At 38.5% G+C, this 19549-nt stretch overlaps 1 protein-coding gene across 3 annotated transcripts in view; it reads left to right on the top strand.

Annotated features, from left to right (window-relative positions):
- The window catches only part of ATL2 (atlastin GTPase 2), a 65203-nt gene that overhangs the window by 28175 nt on the left and 17479 nt on the right, over nt 1-19549 (top strand). For all 3 annotated transcript variants that reach the window (XM_082642814.1, XM_082642813.1, XM_082642815.1), the window contains exon 2: nt 3019-3263. In XM_082642814.1, coding sequence (XP_082498940.1) covers nt 3019-3263 — 245 coding nt within the window. The remainder of the gene's footprint in view (nt 1-3018; nt 3264-19549) is intronic.

The following is a 19549-nucleotide window of genomic DNA, read 5'->3' as shown; positions in this document are numbered from 1 at the left end:
GGTAAGGAATTTAGAAGATTTTTTTCCCCCTCTATTTTCTGGTTATGGTGGGGAACTAATTGAGGGTTTTAAGCAGAGGATTGGCAGTCTAGGAGGGGAGACATGTAATAAATAAGTACTTACATAAATATTCAAATGATGGGTGGATTAAGATTGGGGGAGTGTAGGAGGACTAAATTTGGTTAGGAACCTTGGGGGAAGATATTCCTGAGAAAATGACGTTTAAACTGAGACTTAAGGAATTAATTAGGGGAATAACATGGGAAAGAGTATTCCAGGCAGAGGAATAACATGGGTGAAATAAGAGTCTAGAAAGAGCTTAATAGCATAAGGATCTGAAAAAAGGTTAGCTTGTCTATTTGTAGTTTACACAGGGGAAAATAGCACCAAATGGGGCAGGAGAGATTTGGCAGTGAGTACAGGATTTTATGAGGCACATGTCGGATTTTAGTTGTTAATGCTCTGTAGCAGTGATTTTAAGGAGAGTAACTTAATCACATTTACATTTAACCGTATTATTCAGTTGCTACTCTGTGAGGATTGGTTTGGAGGAGGGGGCAAGAAGGGAGACCAGTTCACTACCACCTTAAGTGAGATAAGATGGTGGTGATGAGAATAGGGATGGTATCAGAAGATTTTGAATGAAGACAAATATAAAACCTTCGTTATTGGTTAGATTTAGGGGTAAGGAAAAGGAGGGATGTATCATGGACAGCCCTCAGGTTTGTGCCTGCAAATAGGTAGATGGTGATGTTGTTACACAGCTATACTGGTCAGTTGAAGGTCACTGTAGAGTTTTAGCATTTTAAGGTGTAAATAAAAGCTTTTCTGTAGGATTGATTATTTTAAAATTACTGTCACCTTAATGACAATCACCTGTAATGCTTACAATGTATCAAACATATTTCAAATCATTTAATCCTGATGACAACTTAATGTGGTAGGTGCTATTATTATTCCCATGTTACAGATGAGGAAGCAGGCATAGAGAAGTTAAATGACACGCATCTAGGCAGTTTTGCTTCTTGGTTCATTCTTTTTTTTTAAATTAATTTATTTTATTATTTTATTTATTTATTGCTTCTGTTGGGTCTTCATTGCTGCACGTGGGCTTTTCTCTGGTTGCGGCGAGCGAGGGCTACTCTTCGTTGCAGTGCGCAGGCTTCTCGTTGCGGTGGCTTCTCTTGTTGCAGAGCATGGGCTCTAGGCCCGCGGGCTTCAGTAGTTGTGGCACGTGGGCTCAGTAGTTGTGGCTTGTGGGCTCTAGAACGCAAGCTTAGTAGTTGTGGCACACAGGCTTAGCTGCTCTGCGGCATGCGGGATCTTCCCGGACCAGGAATCGAACCCGTGTCCCCTGCACTGGCAGGCGGATTCTCAACCACTGCCACTAGGGAAGCCCCTCCTGGTTCATTCTTAACCACTAATTAGGTTTGGAAGGTTTTAATCACACAATTTACATACTGTTTGGTAATATATTAAATTGGAATTTAACTATGTTGTACTTTTCCTGGAAGGTTTACTTTTTGTGCATTCAAATAGCATACCTGGCTATATCTGTATAGCATTGAAACAAGCAGTGATAATATCCTTTTTAATTAAATACTGATTGCTTTTACTTTCAAAAATTCTCCTTTGAAACTGACTGCTCTTTATATTACATTATATTGTTACTGTTTGCAGCACCTTTTGAAATAGTGTTGATTTTGCTTTGTACAGTTAAATGTGCCTTGTGATGTGAAGGTAAAGGCTCTAATAGTCTTTGCAAATCAAATAAGCTAGATGTTTCTTTCTGTAAAGAAATTAAAAATTCATTAATGTAGTTATATAATCTTCATGCTGAGAATAGTGTTTGTGTGGATAAGGTATTGGTGCACTAATAATGTGCCACTCCTCAGTGGACTGGCTGTCTCCTCGGTGAGGAGGGGCTGTCATTGCATTGAACACAGTAGATACTGTATGTCTCCTTAGATTGGAGACTGGCACTTAGTAGACAACCTCAAGGGGAGAGTCTTAAAAATGTTGATGTGGGAGAGGATAAAGTCCCCAGGAGTGTTGCTAGTGGGATCAAGCAATTGATAGAGAAGAAAGGCAGACAAGGTACATAGTCTGTGAAACTAGCTATTAAGTGGGTTTAAAAACAAACAAAAAAACAAAACAAAACAGAAACCTAAACTTTAAAAAACTCTCTCACCTGTTACATATTCTATAGTTATTTCTTCATCACTATTCAGTAAAGTTCTTCTGCAAAGGTTAACTTCTTTTGGTGTGCTGGGTGAACAAAAGAGTTTATATAGCTGTTTTTTAGGAGCTATATAATTTTGAAGGGGTGTCTGTGGTGTTTGGTGAAAAAGGGCCCTAGAGACAGATGAATCTCTGCACCTCGTTGACTGTTCTTCTTATGTCTTCCACTAAAACATTAATCCTGTGCTTTGTTTTAATAAGGAATGCTATACTTTTAGGTAACTCTTATTAAATTAGGGAACCATTAGCTTTATCATGTGTCATTTTTGGAAATTTCTTAGGACCTTAACCCTTGAAGTTTCAGAATGAAAAATAATGTTTACAATTTATATGTATATTTTAATCTTTGTAACTTGGAGTAATTTCCAGGTGATGCCTATAGGGAAATTGGAATCTGAATTATTAGATGAAATTGATTTTCCACTCACTACATCTGGTTTGTGTGTGCATACAGTAGCAAAAGTTGTTTATAGAATAATACGGTGTTCAAAAACAGCTGCTGCTCACATTTAGCTGTTAAGACCTGATTGAGATAGAGGCCTTACTTAGTATTCCTGCTTATCTCTGTATATAGTAGGAAACTGACTGGTATTCTTGGTCCTATTATAGAGGAAGTGAGAAATCCAGTGTGTGTTTGAGCATCCCTTTTTGTAACTATTTCCAAATGACCTATAATGGAGGAGAAGTTATTTGAAATTTTGCTTTAGTTGTGATCCTTTAGGAAAAGTTTAGAATGCAGGAATTAAGGTAACCTGTTTCTCTCTTTTTTAACTCTAGGTGAGAATTATGAAGATGATGACCTAGTAAACTCTGATGAGGTTATGAAGAAACCATGTCCAGTACAGATTGTTCTTGCACATGAAGATGACCATAACTTTGAGCTTGATGAAGAAGCTTTGGAGCAGATATTGCTACAGGAGCACATACGAGATCTTAACATAGTAGTGGTATCCGTGGCAGGAGCTTTTCGTAAAGGGAAATCATTTCTACTGGACTTCATGCTTAGATATATGTATAACAAGGTGAATAGTGTCTTTTAAATTGAACTGAGTTAAAAACAAAAATTACCAACCAATATTGTTTAAAAATAATAGACAAAAAACAGTAAGAGCTGTATCTTTAATTTTACGAAAATACAGTTCTTGATAAGACTTCTCAGTTAAGACAGTAATGTAAGTTTGTTTGAGCTCTTGATTCTTCTTCATCTCCATAATTCCTTTTTGCATGTAGTACATATTGAGGCATATGATTGAGCACCTGTGTTCCAAGCATTGTAGCTCTAACCTAAGATGTCTGAGTATACTCTAAAGTCTCTGAAGCACTGTTCAGTCTCTTGCTTTTTGTTATTTCCTCACACCTTCCCCTTCTCAATCGCCTTTACAACAGTGGGTGAAGTAGGCTGATAGAGACTTCTATAAAGGTATACTTATGCTCCTCAAATAAGTCTCCTTCAGAGACTTACTTTTTGAGATAAGGTTCAGTTCCTTAAAGTGACTTCCATGGTCTTCCATGATCTCTGAGTCTCATCCCTTGTCTCTGTATGTCAGGTATACTATAGTTTTTGCAGTTCCTCGAGTATGTCGTGTTATCTGTCAAATGTTGCTGTACTGTTGGCTAATCTTTTTTCGTAGGAAGCCTTCCTTGGTTTCTAAGACTGTGTTATGACCATATGGCACAGGTCCTATGTTTCATTGATACTACTTTAGTTACTTATTTTTCCTGGCTAGTTTACTGTCAGGAGTGGGCCTTATCTTGATTACCATATCTCCCATGCCTAGCACGATAATTGGCCCATAGTAAGAACTTATTTTCTATTTTGACTGATGAATCACCCTTTCTCTACACATTTTCACTTTTTGATGGTACCAGACAATTATTTCCCTCCCCCTCCCTGACTTTGACTTTCTCCCCTGAACAAAAGCAAAAAAAAAAAAATTTTTTTTTCCGCTGGAGTCAGAGTAGTTTTCTAACAGTTGAAAGTTGGGCTGAGGGAATGAGAGTTTGATAGGAACCAAGAAGGAGGAATTGGAAATTTGTAGTGGAGCACTTAGGGGGAAGGGCTTTATAGGAGGAGGCTTTAGACATTCAGAAGGCCACATGAAGGTGCTAGAAATAACACTTTGACAGAATTATATAATTGTCTAAATGTCTGTCAGGGTGTTCACCTTTACAAGTTCTGTGTAAATCTGTAACTGGATATGCATCCTACTTGAGATAAGTAATAAGGCAAACATTCCTAGTTGATTTTCAGGAAGCTTTTCAATATTCTTTCCATAGGGATCTCTTCAGGCATGTTCAAGCATGCCTGAGTATCAAGAATGTAGTTCATGATAAAGAACACTATTTTACACAAGTTGGAAATTGAGAAAGATATAGTATTTTAAGGTTTTTCCACTTAGACTTGATTATTTTCCAGAATTTTACATCTGAAATAGAGAAATGTATAAATAGTGACTTATTCTTTAAAAAAATAAAGTCTGTACGTTTAAAGATGATAAAGAATTTCTGTATTTTGAGGCTCTAACTCCTTAAGTTAGCTTGTGTATTTTGTTTCTATCTGTGTCTGAGCTGTTCACTGCAAATGTATTTGATTCCAAGTAGGTCACAGACAGAATGTTAGAAGGGGAAGGAAGCTTAGATCACTTGTCTAGCAAGTTTCACCTTAGGTGCCATTTCTTTTTCTTTTTCTTTTTCTTTTTTTTTTTGCTGTACGCGGGCCTCTCACTGTTGTGGCCTCTCCCGTTGCGGAGCACAGGCTCCGGACGCGCAGGCTCAGCGGCCATGGCTCACAGTCCCAGCTGCTCCGCGGCATGTGGGATCTTCCCGGACCGGGGCACGAACCCGTGTCCCCTGCATCGGCAGGCGGACTCTCAACCACTGTGCCACCAGGGAAGCCCAGGTGCCATTTCTTATTTGATCTCTTATCAATTAGTAGTGGCTGTTCAGAGGGGGCGTAGCAGCCCACACGTGTCATATATTTGTAATCTCTGAACTAATAGAATTTCCTCCTTTGTGGGTAAGATACTGAAGCCACAGAATGTTAAGGAGGACCTGAGGCTACACACCTAGTTAGTGGTTTCTAAGCTAAATGTCTTTATTAATTTTCATTCATAAGGTTTCCATATAGGATTCCTGATGTAGATAATCTTATTCTGTCAATTGAAAATCACATTAAACAGTGTTTGATTTGGAGGAATAACAGGCTTCTACTTATACTGACTTAGTGGTGGGTCATGCTTTTCCTAGGAGATTAAGGTAAAGGAGAAAAACCAGTGGGATAGTTTTGGAATATTTCATTAACCTATATGCCTGCAAAGATGGGTTGGTAGTTGAAGAAGGTAGGAGATGAACAGTGGCTTTATACAGTCGTCCCTAGGTATCCCAGAGTGGGGGCAGGATTGGGGTGGGTATTGATTCCAAGACCTCCAGTGGATGCCAAAATCCCTGGATGTCCAGGTTCCTTATATAAAATGGCGTAGTACAGTCAGCCCACTGTATCTGTGGGTTTCACATCAGGAGGGCCTACTGTACTGATTTCGTATGTCTTCGGTATTGACCTGAGTCAATTTATGTAAAGCAGTTCACTAAAGGAGCCAAATGTAAATATTTTACTTCATGATTTAGAAATAGATATGTTTTAATTTTGATTAGTTAGTAAAGGAATCATAACAGCTGAATGTGAGCTCTTTTCTGTTGGATAAAAACAAAAACTTCAGTAGCTAAGTTCTTAAAACCAAGAATATTCTGAGGTTGTTACCAAACATTTCCAAATTACAGGGGAAATTCTGATTTTTAGGTCTCATTTTCTTGCAAAGTAAATAGCTTCCTACACAGTTTTTTTTTTTAAGCTGCTACTTGTATTATGAAAATAGGTTGTTTTTGCTTGAAATATAGAAGGAAAGAAATCAGTCTTTTGTAAACTTGAGAAGTGAATTACAAGTTTTTCTAGAATAAAATTCCTTCATGTCCTGTTGGAATTAATCGGTTATTTATTTTTAAAATAAATTTATTTATTTTATTTATTTATTTTTGGCTGCGTTGGGTCTTCATTGCTGCGTGTGGGCTTTCTCTAGTTGTGGCGAGTGGGGGCTACTCTTTGTTGTGGTGCGTGGGCTTCTCATTGCAGTGGCTCCTCTTGTGGAGCATGGGCTCTAGGCACGTGGGCTTCAGTACTTGTGGCACATGGGCTCAGTAGTTGTGGCTCACGGGCTCTAGAGCACAGGCTCAGTAGTTGTGGCGCATGGGCTTAGTTGCTCTGTGGCATGTGGGATCTTCCCAGACCAGGGCTCGAACCCGTGTCCCCTGCATTGGCAGGTGGATTCTTAACCACTGTGCCACCAGGAAGCCCAAGACTGAATAATATTCTATTGTATACATATATCACATTTTATTTATCCATTCATCGTTAGTGGGCATTTGGGTTGTTTCCACCTTTTGGCTTATGAATAATGCTATAATTCTATGAATATGTTAATGTAACATATATTCACTAATTATATATAATACATTAATATATAATAATGAATGATAATGGTATGAGGTAAGGGTTCAGCTTCATTTTTTTTTGTATGTGCCTATCCAGTTGTCCCAGCACCATTTGTTGGAAAGGCTATTCTTTCCCCATTGAATGGTCTTGGCACCCTTGTTGACAGCTAGTTGGCCATAGATATGTGGCTTTATTTCTGAACTCTCAGTTCTGTTGCATTGGTCTGTATGTCTGTTCTCATGCCAGTACTAGACTGTCTTGATTACCTTTGCTTTGTAGTAAGTTTTCAAAACAGGAAATGAGTTCTCTTATTTTGTTCTTTTTTCAAGATTGTCTGTTCTAGGTCCCTTACAATTCCATATGATTTTTGGACTTAGTCTGTCAGTATCTATGGGAGGTTAGCTGGGATTCTGTTGGTGATTGGATTGAATCTAAAAGGTCAGTTTGGGTAGTGTTGCCATCTTAATATTAAGCATTTCAATCTTTGAACATGGGATGTTTTTCCATTTATGTGGATCTTCTTTAATTTCTTCCAAAAATGTTTTGTAGTTTGCAGAGTATGTTTTACATTTCTTTTGTTAAATTTATTCATTTTTTGTTGATGTTATAAACAGAATTGTTTTCTTAATTTCATTTTCAGATTGTTTGTTGCAAGTTTACAGAAATACAGTTGATTGTTTTGTATTGATCTTGTATCCTGCAACCTTGTTCAACTCATTTATTCATTCCAGTAGTGTTTTTTTAATCATTTTAAGTGAACAATTTTCATTTATTTATTTATTTATTTAAATTTATTTATTTATTTATTTATGGCTGCATTTTGTCTTCATTGCTGTGCATGGGCTTTCTCTAGTTGCCTCGAGCAGGGGCTACTCTTTGTTGTGGTGCGCGGGTTTCTCATTGCAGTGGCTTCTCTTGTTGCAGAGCATGGGCTCTAGGCACGCGGGCTTAGTTGCTCCGTGGCATGTGGGATTGTCCCCGACCAGGGCTCAAACCTGTGTCCGTGCATTGGCAGGCAGATTCTTAACCACTGCACCCCAAGGAAGTTTCTGTTCCAATAGTTTTTTAGTGGACTTTTTAATGTTTTCTATATATAAGATCATGTCACCTGTAAATACAGTTTTCCTTTTTCCTTTCCAATCTGAGTACCTCTTATCTCTCTCTTTCTTAGCTAATTGTCCTGGCTAGAGTCTCCAGTACAATGTTGAGTACAAAGTGATAAGAGCAAATATCCTTATCTCTTTCCTAATCTTTAGGGAGAAGCATCTAGGTTTTCACACTATGTATGTTGTTAGCTGTAGAATATTTTTGTATATGTTTTTCAATCAAGTTCAGGAAGTTCTGTTTCTAGCATGCTGAGAGGGTTTTTGTTTTCTTAATCATGAATGGATGTTGGATCTTGTCAAATGCTTTTTCTGCATCTATTGATGTGATCATATGATTTTTCTTGAGCCTGTTGATGTGATGGATCACATTATTAATTTTTTGAATGTTGAGTTAACCTTGTGTCCCTGGAATAGTTAGTTGTGGTGTATAATTCTTTTTATACAATGTTGGATTCAATTTGCTAATATTTTGTTGAGTATTTTTATATCTATGTTCATGAGATATATTGATCTTTAGTTTTCCTTTCTTGTTATGTCTCTATTTGGTTTTGGTATTGAGATAACACTGGCCTCATAGAATGAGTTAGGAAGTGTGCCTTCTACTTCTATTTCCTGCAAGAGCTTAGAGAGAACTGGTATCATTTCTTCCTTAAATGTTTGGTAGAACTTACAAGTGAAACTGTCTGAATTTGGTTCATTCTTTTTTGAAGGTTATTAATTATTGATTAAATTTCTTTAGTAGATACAGTTCTATTCAGATCTATTTTTTTCTCGTGTGGGTTTGGTAGGTTGTGTCTTTCAAATAATTGGTCCATTTCAACTAAGTTATCAAAATTTTGGGCATAGAGTTGTTCTTAATATTCTTTTACTATCTTTCTAATGTCCATGAAATTAGTAGTTTTGATTTCTGATATTTCCTCTTTGATTTCTGATATTATTATTTGTCTTTCCTCTGTCAAATCAATTTTATTGATCTTTTCGAAGGACCAGATTTGGTTCCATTAATTTTTTTTCCCTGTTGTGTTGTTATGCTGTTTTCTTGTGTTCAGCTTTATTGGTGTCTGCTGTATTTTTATTCTGCTTCTTTAGGTTATATTACTCTTCTAGTTTCCTAAGGTGGAAGTTTAAATGATTGATTTTAGATCTTTTTTCCTAATATATGCACCCAATGCTATAAATTCTCCTCTAACTATTGCTTTCACTGCATTTTACATATTTTCATGGGTTGTATTTTCATTTTCATTTAGTTCAAAATATTTTTAAATTTCTGTTGAGATTTTTTTGACCCGTGTGTTATTTAGAAGTGTGTTGTGTAAACTTCAAGTATTATGGGGTTTTCCAGCTATGTTTCTATTACTGGTTTCTAGTTTAATTCAGTTGTGGTCTGAGAGCATACTTTGTATGATCTGTTCTTTAAAATTTATTTTAAGGTGTGTTTTAAGGCCCAGTATATGTCCTATTTTGGGGAATGTTCTGTATGAGTTTGAGAGGAATGTGTATTCTGTTGTTGTTGGATGAAGGAGTCTATTGGGTTGGCCAAAAAGTTCCTTCGGTTTTTAAGTAAAAATAAAAGACACGTTTTTCATTTTCACCAAGAACTTTATTGAACAGCGTATTCCCTGTTGTGTTCCACTACCTTCTGCCATTTTTCAGGCAACTTCACAGTTCCATCCACCCAAAACTTTTTATCTTTTTGAGCAAAGAACTGTTCCAGGTGCCTTTTACAGTCTTCCAGGGAATTGAAATTTTTTCCATTAAGAGAATTTTGTAAAGACCGAAATAAATGGAAATCCGAAGGTGCAATGTCTGGTGAATACGGCGGATGAATCAGAACCTCCCAGCCAAGCTGTAACAGTTTTTGCCTGGTCATCAAAGAAACATGCGGTCTTGCGTTATCCTGATGGAAAAGTATGTATTTTCTGTTGACTAATTCTGCTTTTCGTCGAGTGCTGCTTTCATTTGGTCAGTACTTTTTGGAATTTTCGTTTGGTTTTCCGGAAGGAGCTCATAATAGAGGACTTCCTTCCAATCCCACCATATACACAACATCACCTTCTTTGGATGAAGAATGGTGTTTGGTGTGGTTGGTGGTGGTTCATTTCACTTGCCCCACAATCTCTTCTGTTCCACATTATTGTACAGTATCCACTTTTCATCACCTGTCACAATTTGTTTTAAAAACGGAACATTTTCCTTATGTTTAAGTAGAGAATCACGTCAGAAATATGGTCAAGAAGGGTTTTTTTGCTTAACTTATGTGGAACCTAAACATCAAAGAGATGAACATAACTAAGGTGGTGCAAATGATTTTCATTGCTTGATTTGGATATTTTGAGTATGTCGGCTATCTCCCGTGTGGTATAACGTTGATGGTTCTCATTTAATGTCTCAATTTGATCACTGTCAACTTCAGCTGGTCTACCCGAACATGGAGCATCGTCCAGAGAGAAATCTCCAGCACGAAACTTCGCAATCCACTCTTGACACGTCAGATCAGTCACAGCACCTTCTCCATACACTGCACAAATCTTTTTGCGTTTCAGTTGCATTTTTACGTTTCTTGAAATAATAAAGCATAACATGCCAAAAATGTGGCTTTTTTTCTTCCATCTTCAGTATTAAAATGGCTACACAAAAATTCACCAACTTTGATAAGTTTTTTTTTTAAAGGCACGCTGGTATGACAGCTGTCACGATACAATGTAACAAAATTGTTTCGAATGAAGTTAAAGACAGCTAAGCACTACTAGAACCATCTCATGGAAAAAACCAAAGGAACCTTTTGGCCAACCCAATATAATGTCAATTAGGTCCACTTGATTGTTGGTGCTGTTCAGTTCGACTGTATCCTTACTGATATTCTGTCTTCTGGGTCTGTCAATTACTGATTGAGGTGTGTTGAAGTCTCCAAGTATAATAGTGGATTTGTCTTGTTTCTTGCAGTTCAGTTCTTGCCTCACGTATTTTGATGCTTTGTTGTTAAGTGCATACACATTAAAGATAACTGTTAAGTTTTTCTGGACCCCTTTATTATTATGTAATACCACTCTTTAGCCTGATAATTTCCTTGTCCTTAAGTCAGTTCGGTTGGAAATTAGTATAGCTACTCCAGCTATTGTTTGAATAGTGTCAGTATGGTATATCTTCCTCCATTCCTTTTCTTTATGTTTAAACTGGTTTTTTTTGTGGACAACAAATATTTGGGTCTTTTTTTTTTAATCCACAGTGACAGTTTCTGTCATTTAATTGGTTTATTTCAATCATGCACATCTAAAGTGATTTTTGATAGGATTGGATTGTTATTTCTTATGTTTGTAATTTTCTATTTGTTGTACTTGTTTGTTCTTTTTTATTTTTTTCTGCCTTCTCTAGCTTTAATTGACTATTTTATATGATTCCACATTCTGTTCTTTCTTAGTATATCTATTATACTTCTTTAAACATTAAAAAAAAAACTGGTTTCCTGGAGTTTGCAATATACATTTACAACTAGTCTAAGTCTGCTTTAGAATATTACTATACGGCTTCATGGGTAGAGCAGGTACATTATGACAGAGTATTCCCAATGCCTCCCTCCTATGTCTTATGATGTTGTTAATATCCTCTGTGTTATGTACCATAATCACCCAATACATTGTTGCTATTAGCACTTCATACACATAGTTGTCTATTAGATGAATTAAGAGAAAGAAGAATAAAAGATTTACTTTCTTGTCTTTCTTTGACATTCTTTTATATATATGTCTGAGTTTCTGACCTATATTATTTTCTTTCCCTTGGAAGAACTTTTAACATTTCTTTCAAGGCAGGTGTACTGGTGACAGTCTCCCTCAGTTTTTGTCTAAGGAAGACTATTTCTCCTTCACTTTTGTAGGATAACTTTGCTGGATACAGAATTCTAGGTTGGTGGCTTTTTTCTTTCAGCACTTGAAATATTTCACTCTATTCTCTTCCTGTTTGTGTGTGAGAAGTCCAAAGTGATTCTTATCCTTCCTTGTTCCTCTACAGGTAAAGTGTTTTTTGTCTCTGTTTTCGTTCAGGATTTCCTTTTTGTCTTTGTTATTTTGCAGTTAGACTGTGATATGCCTGGTATAGATATTTTGGTATTTATCCTATTTGGTGTTCTCTGACTTTATTGGATCTGTTTTTTTTTTTTTTTTTTTTTTTGCAGTACGCGGGCCTCTCACTGTTGTGGCCTCTCCCGTTGTGGAGCACAGGCTCCGGACGTGCAGGCTCAGCAGCCATGGCTCACGGGCCCAGCCGCTCCGCGGCATGTGGGATCTTCCCAGACCGGGGCACGAACCTGTGTCCCCTGCATCGGCAGGCGGACTCTCAACCACTGCGCCACCAGGGAAGCCCTGGATCTGTTTTTTAGTATCTGTCATTAATTTTAGAAAATTCTCAGCCATTATTACTTCTGATGTTTCTTTTACGCTTTTCTCCCTTCTCCTTCTGGTATTTCCATCACACCTATATTACACCTTTTGCAATTGTCCCACAGTCCTTGAGTGGTCTGTTCTGATATTCTTATCCTTTTTTGTCTATGCATTTCAATTTGGGAAGTTTCTATTGATATATATTCATGTTCACTGATTCTTTCCTTGGCTGTGTCCAGTCTGTGGTTAAGTATATTAAAGGCATTCTTTATTTCTATTACAGTGTTTTTTATATCTAGCATTTTCTTTTAATTCTTTGAGTTTCCATCTCTCTGCTTACATTACTTGTTTTTGCACATTTTCTACTTTTCTCATTAAAGCCCTTAAGATATTAATCCTAGTTATTTTAAATTTACTACCTCATATTTCAAAATCTGCATCATATCTAAGTTTGGTTCTGATGGTTGCTTTGTCTCGTCAGTCTGTTTTTCCTTACCTTTTGGCATGGCTTGTAATTTTTTTGTTGAAAGTCAGGCATGAAATATCAAAATAGGAACTGACAGTTAAGTTTTTAGTGTGAGGTGTTATGTTAATCTAGCTCTAGCTCAGAGATGTGTTTAATGTTTCCTGCTGCTTTAAGTCCCAGAGACTTCAGTTTTCTCCCCCTCCCCCATTATGCATGGGTTTCTCTAAGAACTCCTTAAATAGAATGTGTCTTGCAGCTCTCTCAGTTGTAATCCACTGTCATCGTAGTGGAGCCTGGTTGATGTGGTGGTAAGGTGTGGGAGAGGAAAGCTATATCATTTTATGATTAAGTCTCAGTTTTGTAAGTGGGCCTGAGTCCCTGGGCTGTGACCTTCAGCAGGGTTTCTTAGCCTTAACAATTTTTTTTCTCCCCTTACTTGAGACAGGAAGGGTCGAGGGGGCTGGAGTTGATGAATTGCCCTTTCCAGGCTTAGATAAAGCTCTGATAAGGTAGTTTGTCCTGGAGGGCAGGCCTTTGTTAATGGGGACTGCTATCAGTGCTTACTTGCCTGAGTTTACTTGAAAATGGTTGCAGGGAATTCCCTGGCAGGCCAGTGGTTAGGACTCAGTGCTTTCACCACTGTGGCCCAGGTTCAATCCCTGGTCAGGGAACTAAGATCCTGCAAGCTGTGTGCCATGGCAAAACAAAACAAAACAAAGAAAACCTCAGGGAGCTCCTTGAGGTAAAACCCAAGAAAGTGGGGGCCTATGAAGCCTGAACCTCCACGAGAGGTCTTAGGTCTCAGGCTAGTCTACTCTTAGCTTCCAGCAGTTTGTCCAAATTACCATTTAAGTGTTTCTTCCAGTTGCTCCAGCAGCTTCTGCTCCTTGGTAACTGACCTCAGCTTGTGATTCTTTGTATTTGCCTGTCTCTCAGATATTGGTGCGCAGTTTGCCCTGTGACCTCAATTCTCTGATCTAAGAAAGAAAGTTTGTTGATTTTCGTATTGAGCTTTTTTCTTGTTGTGAGGCTGGTGTGCTTTTTACATTAGCTTTATATATGGGAGCACTGAGGCTGGAAGTCCAGTGGAAGACTGTGAAGTCAAATCTCCATGCCAAACCTTAATTTAATAACTAGAGGTGTTTCGCCTTTCTGTTCTAGTAGCACTCAAGTACACTTAAAAAAAAACTGGTTAAAAAATGCATAACAGAATTTACCATTTTAATCATTTTTAAGTGTACAGTTTAGTGGCATTAAGTATATTCATATTATTGTACAATCATCATCACCAGTGCATCTCCAGAGCTTTTTCTTTCCCAAACTGAAACTCTGTACACATTAAACTCCTCATTCCTGGGCCTCTCTGGTGGCGCAGTGGTTGAGAGTCTGCCTGCCGATGCGGGGGATATGGGTTCGTGCCCCGGTCCGGGAGGATCCCATATGCCGCGGAGCGGCTGGGCCCGTGAGCCATGGCCGCTGAGCCTGCGCATCCGGAGCCTGTGCTCCACAACGGGAGAGGCCACAACAGTGAGAGGCCCGCGTACTGCAAAAAAACAAACAAACAAACAAAAAAAAACCACTCCTCATTCCTCCCCTTCCTCCAGCCCCTGATAACCACTTTTCTACTTTCTGTATGAGTTTGACTACTCTAGTTACCTCATATAAGTAGAATCATACAATTTTGTTATTTTGTATCTGGCTTATTTTACTTAGCATAATGTCTTCCAGGTCAAGGTCACCTTTTAACCAGAACCTTAAAAAAAAGGTTATTTACACTACTTTGGTGTGTACCTAAGTTGATATAGTTGTCCTTGTTTGAGCTAGTGCCTTGGGTCAGTCATAATGTCATCTGTTTGTCCAGCCCCAAAAGGGAGGAGTTGGACATGAGGGTGGTTAAGATGTTAGACAGTTTTAAAACTGTTTTAAGAGTCTAGTGTTGCTTAATTTGTTCCAGGACTTGTAGAGTATTCTTACCTATTCAAATGAAAACTGTAAATTATGTTTGGTGGTCAGAATGTGTATATTAACTCATTCTATCCACTGATTTGTGTGTTTAATGTTAATAACCTATCTCCAGAATTAGGTACTAGTTTTATACAGATTAAGATTTTCATCTGTTATGGTTTTTTTTGTTTGTTTTTTTTTTTTTTTGCGGTACGCAGGCGTCTCACTGTTGTGGCCTCTCCCGTTGCGGAGCACAGGCTCCGGACGCGCAGGCTCAGCAGCCATGGCTCACGGGCCCAGCCGCTCCGCAGCATGTGGGATCCTCCTGGACCAGGGCACTAATCCGTTTTCCCCTGCATCGGCAGGTGGACTCTCAACCACTGCGCCACCAGGGAAGCCCTGTTATGTTTTTTTAATTTATTTTATTTTTGGCTGTGTTGGGTCTTTGTTGCTGTGTGCAGGCTTTCTCTAGTTGCGTCGAGTGGGGGCTACTCTTCGTTGCGGTGTGCGGACTCCTCATTGCGGTGGCTTCTCTTGTTGCGGAGCACGGGCTCTAGGCACACAGCCTTCAGTAGTTGTGGCTCATGGGCTCTCGAGCGCAGACTCAGTAGTTGTGGCACATGGGCTTAGTTGCTCCACGGCATGTGGGATCTTCCCAGACCAGGACTCGAACCTGTGTCCCCTGCATTGGCAGGCGGATTCTTAACCATTGCGCCACCAGGAAAGTCCCATCTGTTATGTTTTTATGGGGAATGCTTCACAACTAGGAAGGATCTGGTCTTTTATTGTATAGTTACTTGGGTCTGTAATTTCATCCTTTTTGTCCCTTTTCCTCCTCACTGTGATGAGCTACTATGGCTTTTGAATGGGCCTTTATTCTTCTGGCCTGCCCATTGGAGTCAGTAAGATTGGGAACAGGGTGTATGGTCTGATACATGTAGACCTTGGTTGGACCACCAAGTCTGTGTTTCAAGTTTACCAGCTGTTGTTTCACTTTGTTGCTAGAGAATGTTATCTTTCCTATGGTGAAATAAGAATTTGTTTCTTATTATTTAGAGTAGGTAGGGGTTCTTTATTGTTTTAAAAAAAATTTTTTTTAATTAATTTATTTTATTTTTGCCTGTGTTGGGTCTTCGTTGTCTTCGTTGATGCACGTGAGCTTTCTCTAGTTGCAGCGAGTGGGGACTACTCTTCGTTGCAGTGTGCAGGCTTCTTATTGCGGTGGCTTCCCTTGTTGCAGAGCACGGGCTCTAGGGGCACAGGCTTCAGTAGTTGCAGCACGCGGGTTCAGTAGTTGTGGCTCACGGGCTTAGTTGCTCTGCGGCATGTGGGATCTTCCTGGACCAGGGCTCGAACCTGTGTCCCCTGCATTGGCAGGTGGATTCTTAACCACTGTGCCACCAGGGAAGCCCGGGTTCTTTATTGTTGATAATTATATTACACTGGTAAGTCTTCTTGGCAAGGGTTTATGTTTATTCACTATAATATTTGACTACATTTAAAGTTCAGGTGTTTTCATATTGCCTTTTGCAACTGAGATTTATTCAATAAGATTTTTTAATTTTACTGGAGGATTAAAATCATTTTAGAAATTTCGAGTTTTAAGGCCTTTTTTGTCTCTACAGTAGTAAATGGTATCAGATTACTGTTTTTCAAGTTCTTAAGTTTGCTTTTACTAACTTATGACAGCAAATAGTATCTGTTATCAGCAAGGCTGCTTCTAGAATTCATTAGAATGCTCCCTGAGGGCAGGAATGTTTGTTCTTTTTCACTGCTGTATCCCTAGAACCTAAAACAGTGGCTGGCACATGGTAGGGGTTCAATAAATATTTGTTGAATGAGTATATATGAATATATTAAATTTATCCGTATTCAATATGTTAGAGAAATAGCAAGACTTCTTAATTTCATGTTTTGAAATATCAAAACTTAGTGGTTTTAATTAGCTAGGTTCTCTGACTTACCTTTTCTTTCATCCTTTTTTTGACTAATCAGTTTAGTAAACATTTCCATTACAGGGTAAACTAAGAAGAGATGATATATAGTCAATAGATTTTTTTAAATGAGACACCAGTTCTTTTTAAAGTTTCTTTGGAGAGGGTAAGGTTTACAAACATCTTAGCCTATGATATCAGTCATCTATACTTTTTAAAATTTATTTTTACTCTCTTGTTCATGTAATTGTTTATAGGAATAATTAAAAGGATCATATTTCTTTTTTTTTAGTAAACGTATTTATTTATGTATATATGTATGGCTGCATTGGGTCTTTGTTGCTGCACACGGGCTAGTTGTGGCGCACGGGCTTAGTTGCTCTGAGGCATGTGGGATCTTCCTGGACCAGGGCTTGAACCCGTGTCCCCTGCATTGGCAGGTGGACTCCCAACCACTGCGCCACCAGGGAAGTCCCCAAAAGGATCATATTTCTTAGGTATCTCTTACACATGCTCAAAAGGGAACACATTGAAGCTTAATAATTAAAAATTTTAATGTATTTATTTATTGAGCAAATATTTTGAGTGCCTACTGCAAGCCAGACACTATTCTCTCTTCTGGGAGTACTATTCTATGTTTTGAGAGAAAAAAAAAAGACAAAACTTTCTTTCTTCATGGAACTTACATTCTCATAGGAGAGATAGGGAAACAAGATGTAGAATAAAAACATTTCTCTAATAGGGTAGATTCTTTTAAGTTACTTGTGTAGGTTGGACCTTTTAAAAATAATCAGTTCATTAAATACCACTTTGACATTGTTGGGGAATGAGATGCCACATGTGAGAGCCTAGAATAGGGCAAGGCACTTTGGTAGGAACAGTTTTGTAAACAAAAATGGAGTTTACAGCCCTTGCTCTCGGTATTCACACAAGAACTGCAGTGCAAAGCTATTTAAAGATAACCACCTGCAGTGTCGGTAATATGCTTTAAGAGTCCACAAAAGTCGGAGTTTCTTTTGGTTTTTTTTTTTTTTTACATCTTTATTGGAGTATAATTGCTTTACAATGGTGTGTTAGTTTCTGCTGTATAACAAAGTGAATCAGTTATACATATGTTCCCATATCTCTTCCCTCTTGCATCTCCCTCCCTCCCACCCTCCCTATCCCATCCCTCTAGGTGGTCACAAAGCACCGAGCTGATCTCCCCGATCTCCCTGTGCTATGCGGCTGCTTCCCACTAGCTATCTATTTTACATTTGGTAGTGTATATATGTCCATGCCACTCTCTCGCTTTGTCACAGCTGTGACAAAGCGAGGGAGTTTCTTGACAGCTGGCTCAGTCTAGGCAGACAGCGGGTGGAACAAAGGTATAGAGATGCTAAACAACATACGTATTTGGGAATAGTGACCTTTTTGGAGTGGTAGAAACTGGAAGAGGGGTGTGTGTGTGTGTGTGTGTGTGTTGGGGGAACTTATGAGTACTATCAGGAGCAGAGATAGAAAAAGTAAGTTAAAGGTGGATTGTATGCAGCAGGTCTCTAGATGGTCCTGTAAATAATTGGGGAGCCACAGATGACTTTTTAGTAGGACAGTGGCAAGATTACATTTCTTGTTGAAAAAATTAAGTGACTATGGGAAGGATGGGTTGAAGAGTACGACAGGGAGGTTCCAGGCTATTTGGGGCATCTAAAGTATAGCCCAGGGGCAGACCATAATCCCTGTAAGGGTGCCTCCTGAAGCACAAGTGCATAGTATATAATGTGAATAGAATTGTGCCATGTGGCAGGCAGCCTTGTGACCAACCGAGGGATGAGGGTCAAAAGTTGAAGATACTGAAAGTGAAGAAGAGAATCCAAGAGAATTTTGTAGTTAATAGGATTGGTAACCTACTGGGGATGGGAGTTTTTTGGGATAATAATAATTATAGATGGTTTGAAGTTTAAGACGGATCTTCACATTAGGTAGTGATGGTCTGGACAACACTTTTTTCCCCCACCTTGTATCTCGTTTTCATAAATTGCTTCATCCCTCATTGAGCCTACCATACCCATCTTTTTTCCACCCCTAATTTGAGCTTTGATATCTATTTTGGACTATCCAGTAAAGCTTATTAGAAGTATTTCTGAAACAAAGGAATTTTTCCTGTGGGGGGAGGTACTTTGAGAAAAGGGTATATGGGCTTTAAGTATACTTAAAGTATAGGGCTCTTTTTAAATTTATTTATTTATTTATTTATTTTTGGCTGTGTTGGGTCTTTGTTGCTGCGCGCGGGCTTTCTCTGGTTGTGGTGAGCAGGGGCTACTCTTCGTTATGGTGCACGGGCTTCTCGTTGCGGTGGCTTCTCTTGTTGTGGAGCACGGGCTCTAGGCGTGCAGCCTTCAGAAGTTGCGGCTCGCTGGCTCTAGAGCACAGGCTCAGTAGTTGTGACACATGGGCTTAGTTGCTCCGCAGCATGTGGGATCTTCCCAGACCAGGGCTCAAACCCGTGTCCCTTGCATTGGCAGGCAGATTCTTAACCACTGTGCCACCAGGGAATTCCCTAGGGCTCTTAATATATGTCAAAGTTAACTCATTTATTATAGTCCAGATTTAATTTTCTAGATAAATTACCTTATGGTATAGTAACTTTTATATAATTTTATGATATTTAATTATAACAGTCTAGCCCTGTGAGGTGCGTTAAAACATTTTATTATGGAAAAATTTAAATATACCCCAAAATAGTAGAGTATAATGAACCCCAGTATACCTATCAACATTTTGCTGGTCTTGTTTCATCTGTTTTTCTCTCTGCCCTTTTATTCTTTTTTTTTGCTGAAATATTTTAAAGCAAATGCTGAGCATATTCTTTCACCATAAATACTTGAATATTTAACAGTTAAGGGCTTTATTGTTATTATTAATACAACCACAAAACCATTATCACACCAAGCAATCATCTTTACCCCAACTTAACACCATCTAATATAATACCCAGTCTGGATTCAGATTTCCCT

This window comes from Mesoplodon mirus (genome assembly GCF_964341445.2).
Source record: "Mesoplodon mirus genome assembly, chromosome: 14".
Taxonomy (NCBI): domain Eukaryota; kingdom Metazoa; phylum Chordata; class Mammalia; order Artiodactyla; family Ziphiidae; genus Mesoplodon; species Mesoplodon mirus.
The sequence above is the reverse complement of the archived record's forward strand: the minus strand, read 5'-3'. Positions and strand labels throughout refer to the sequence as shown.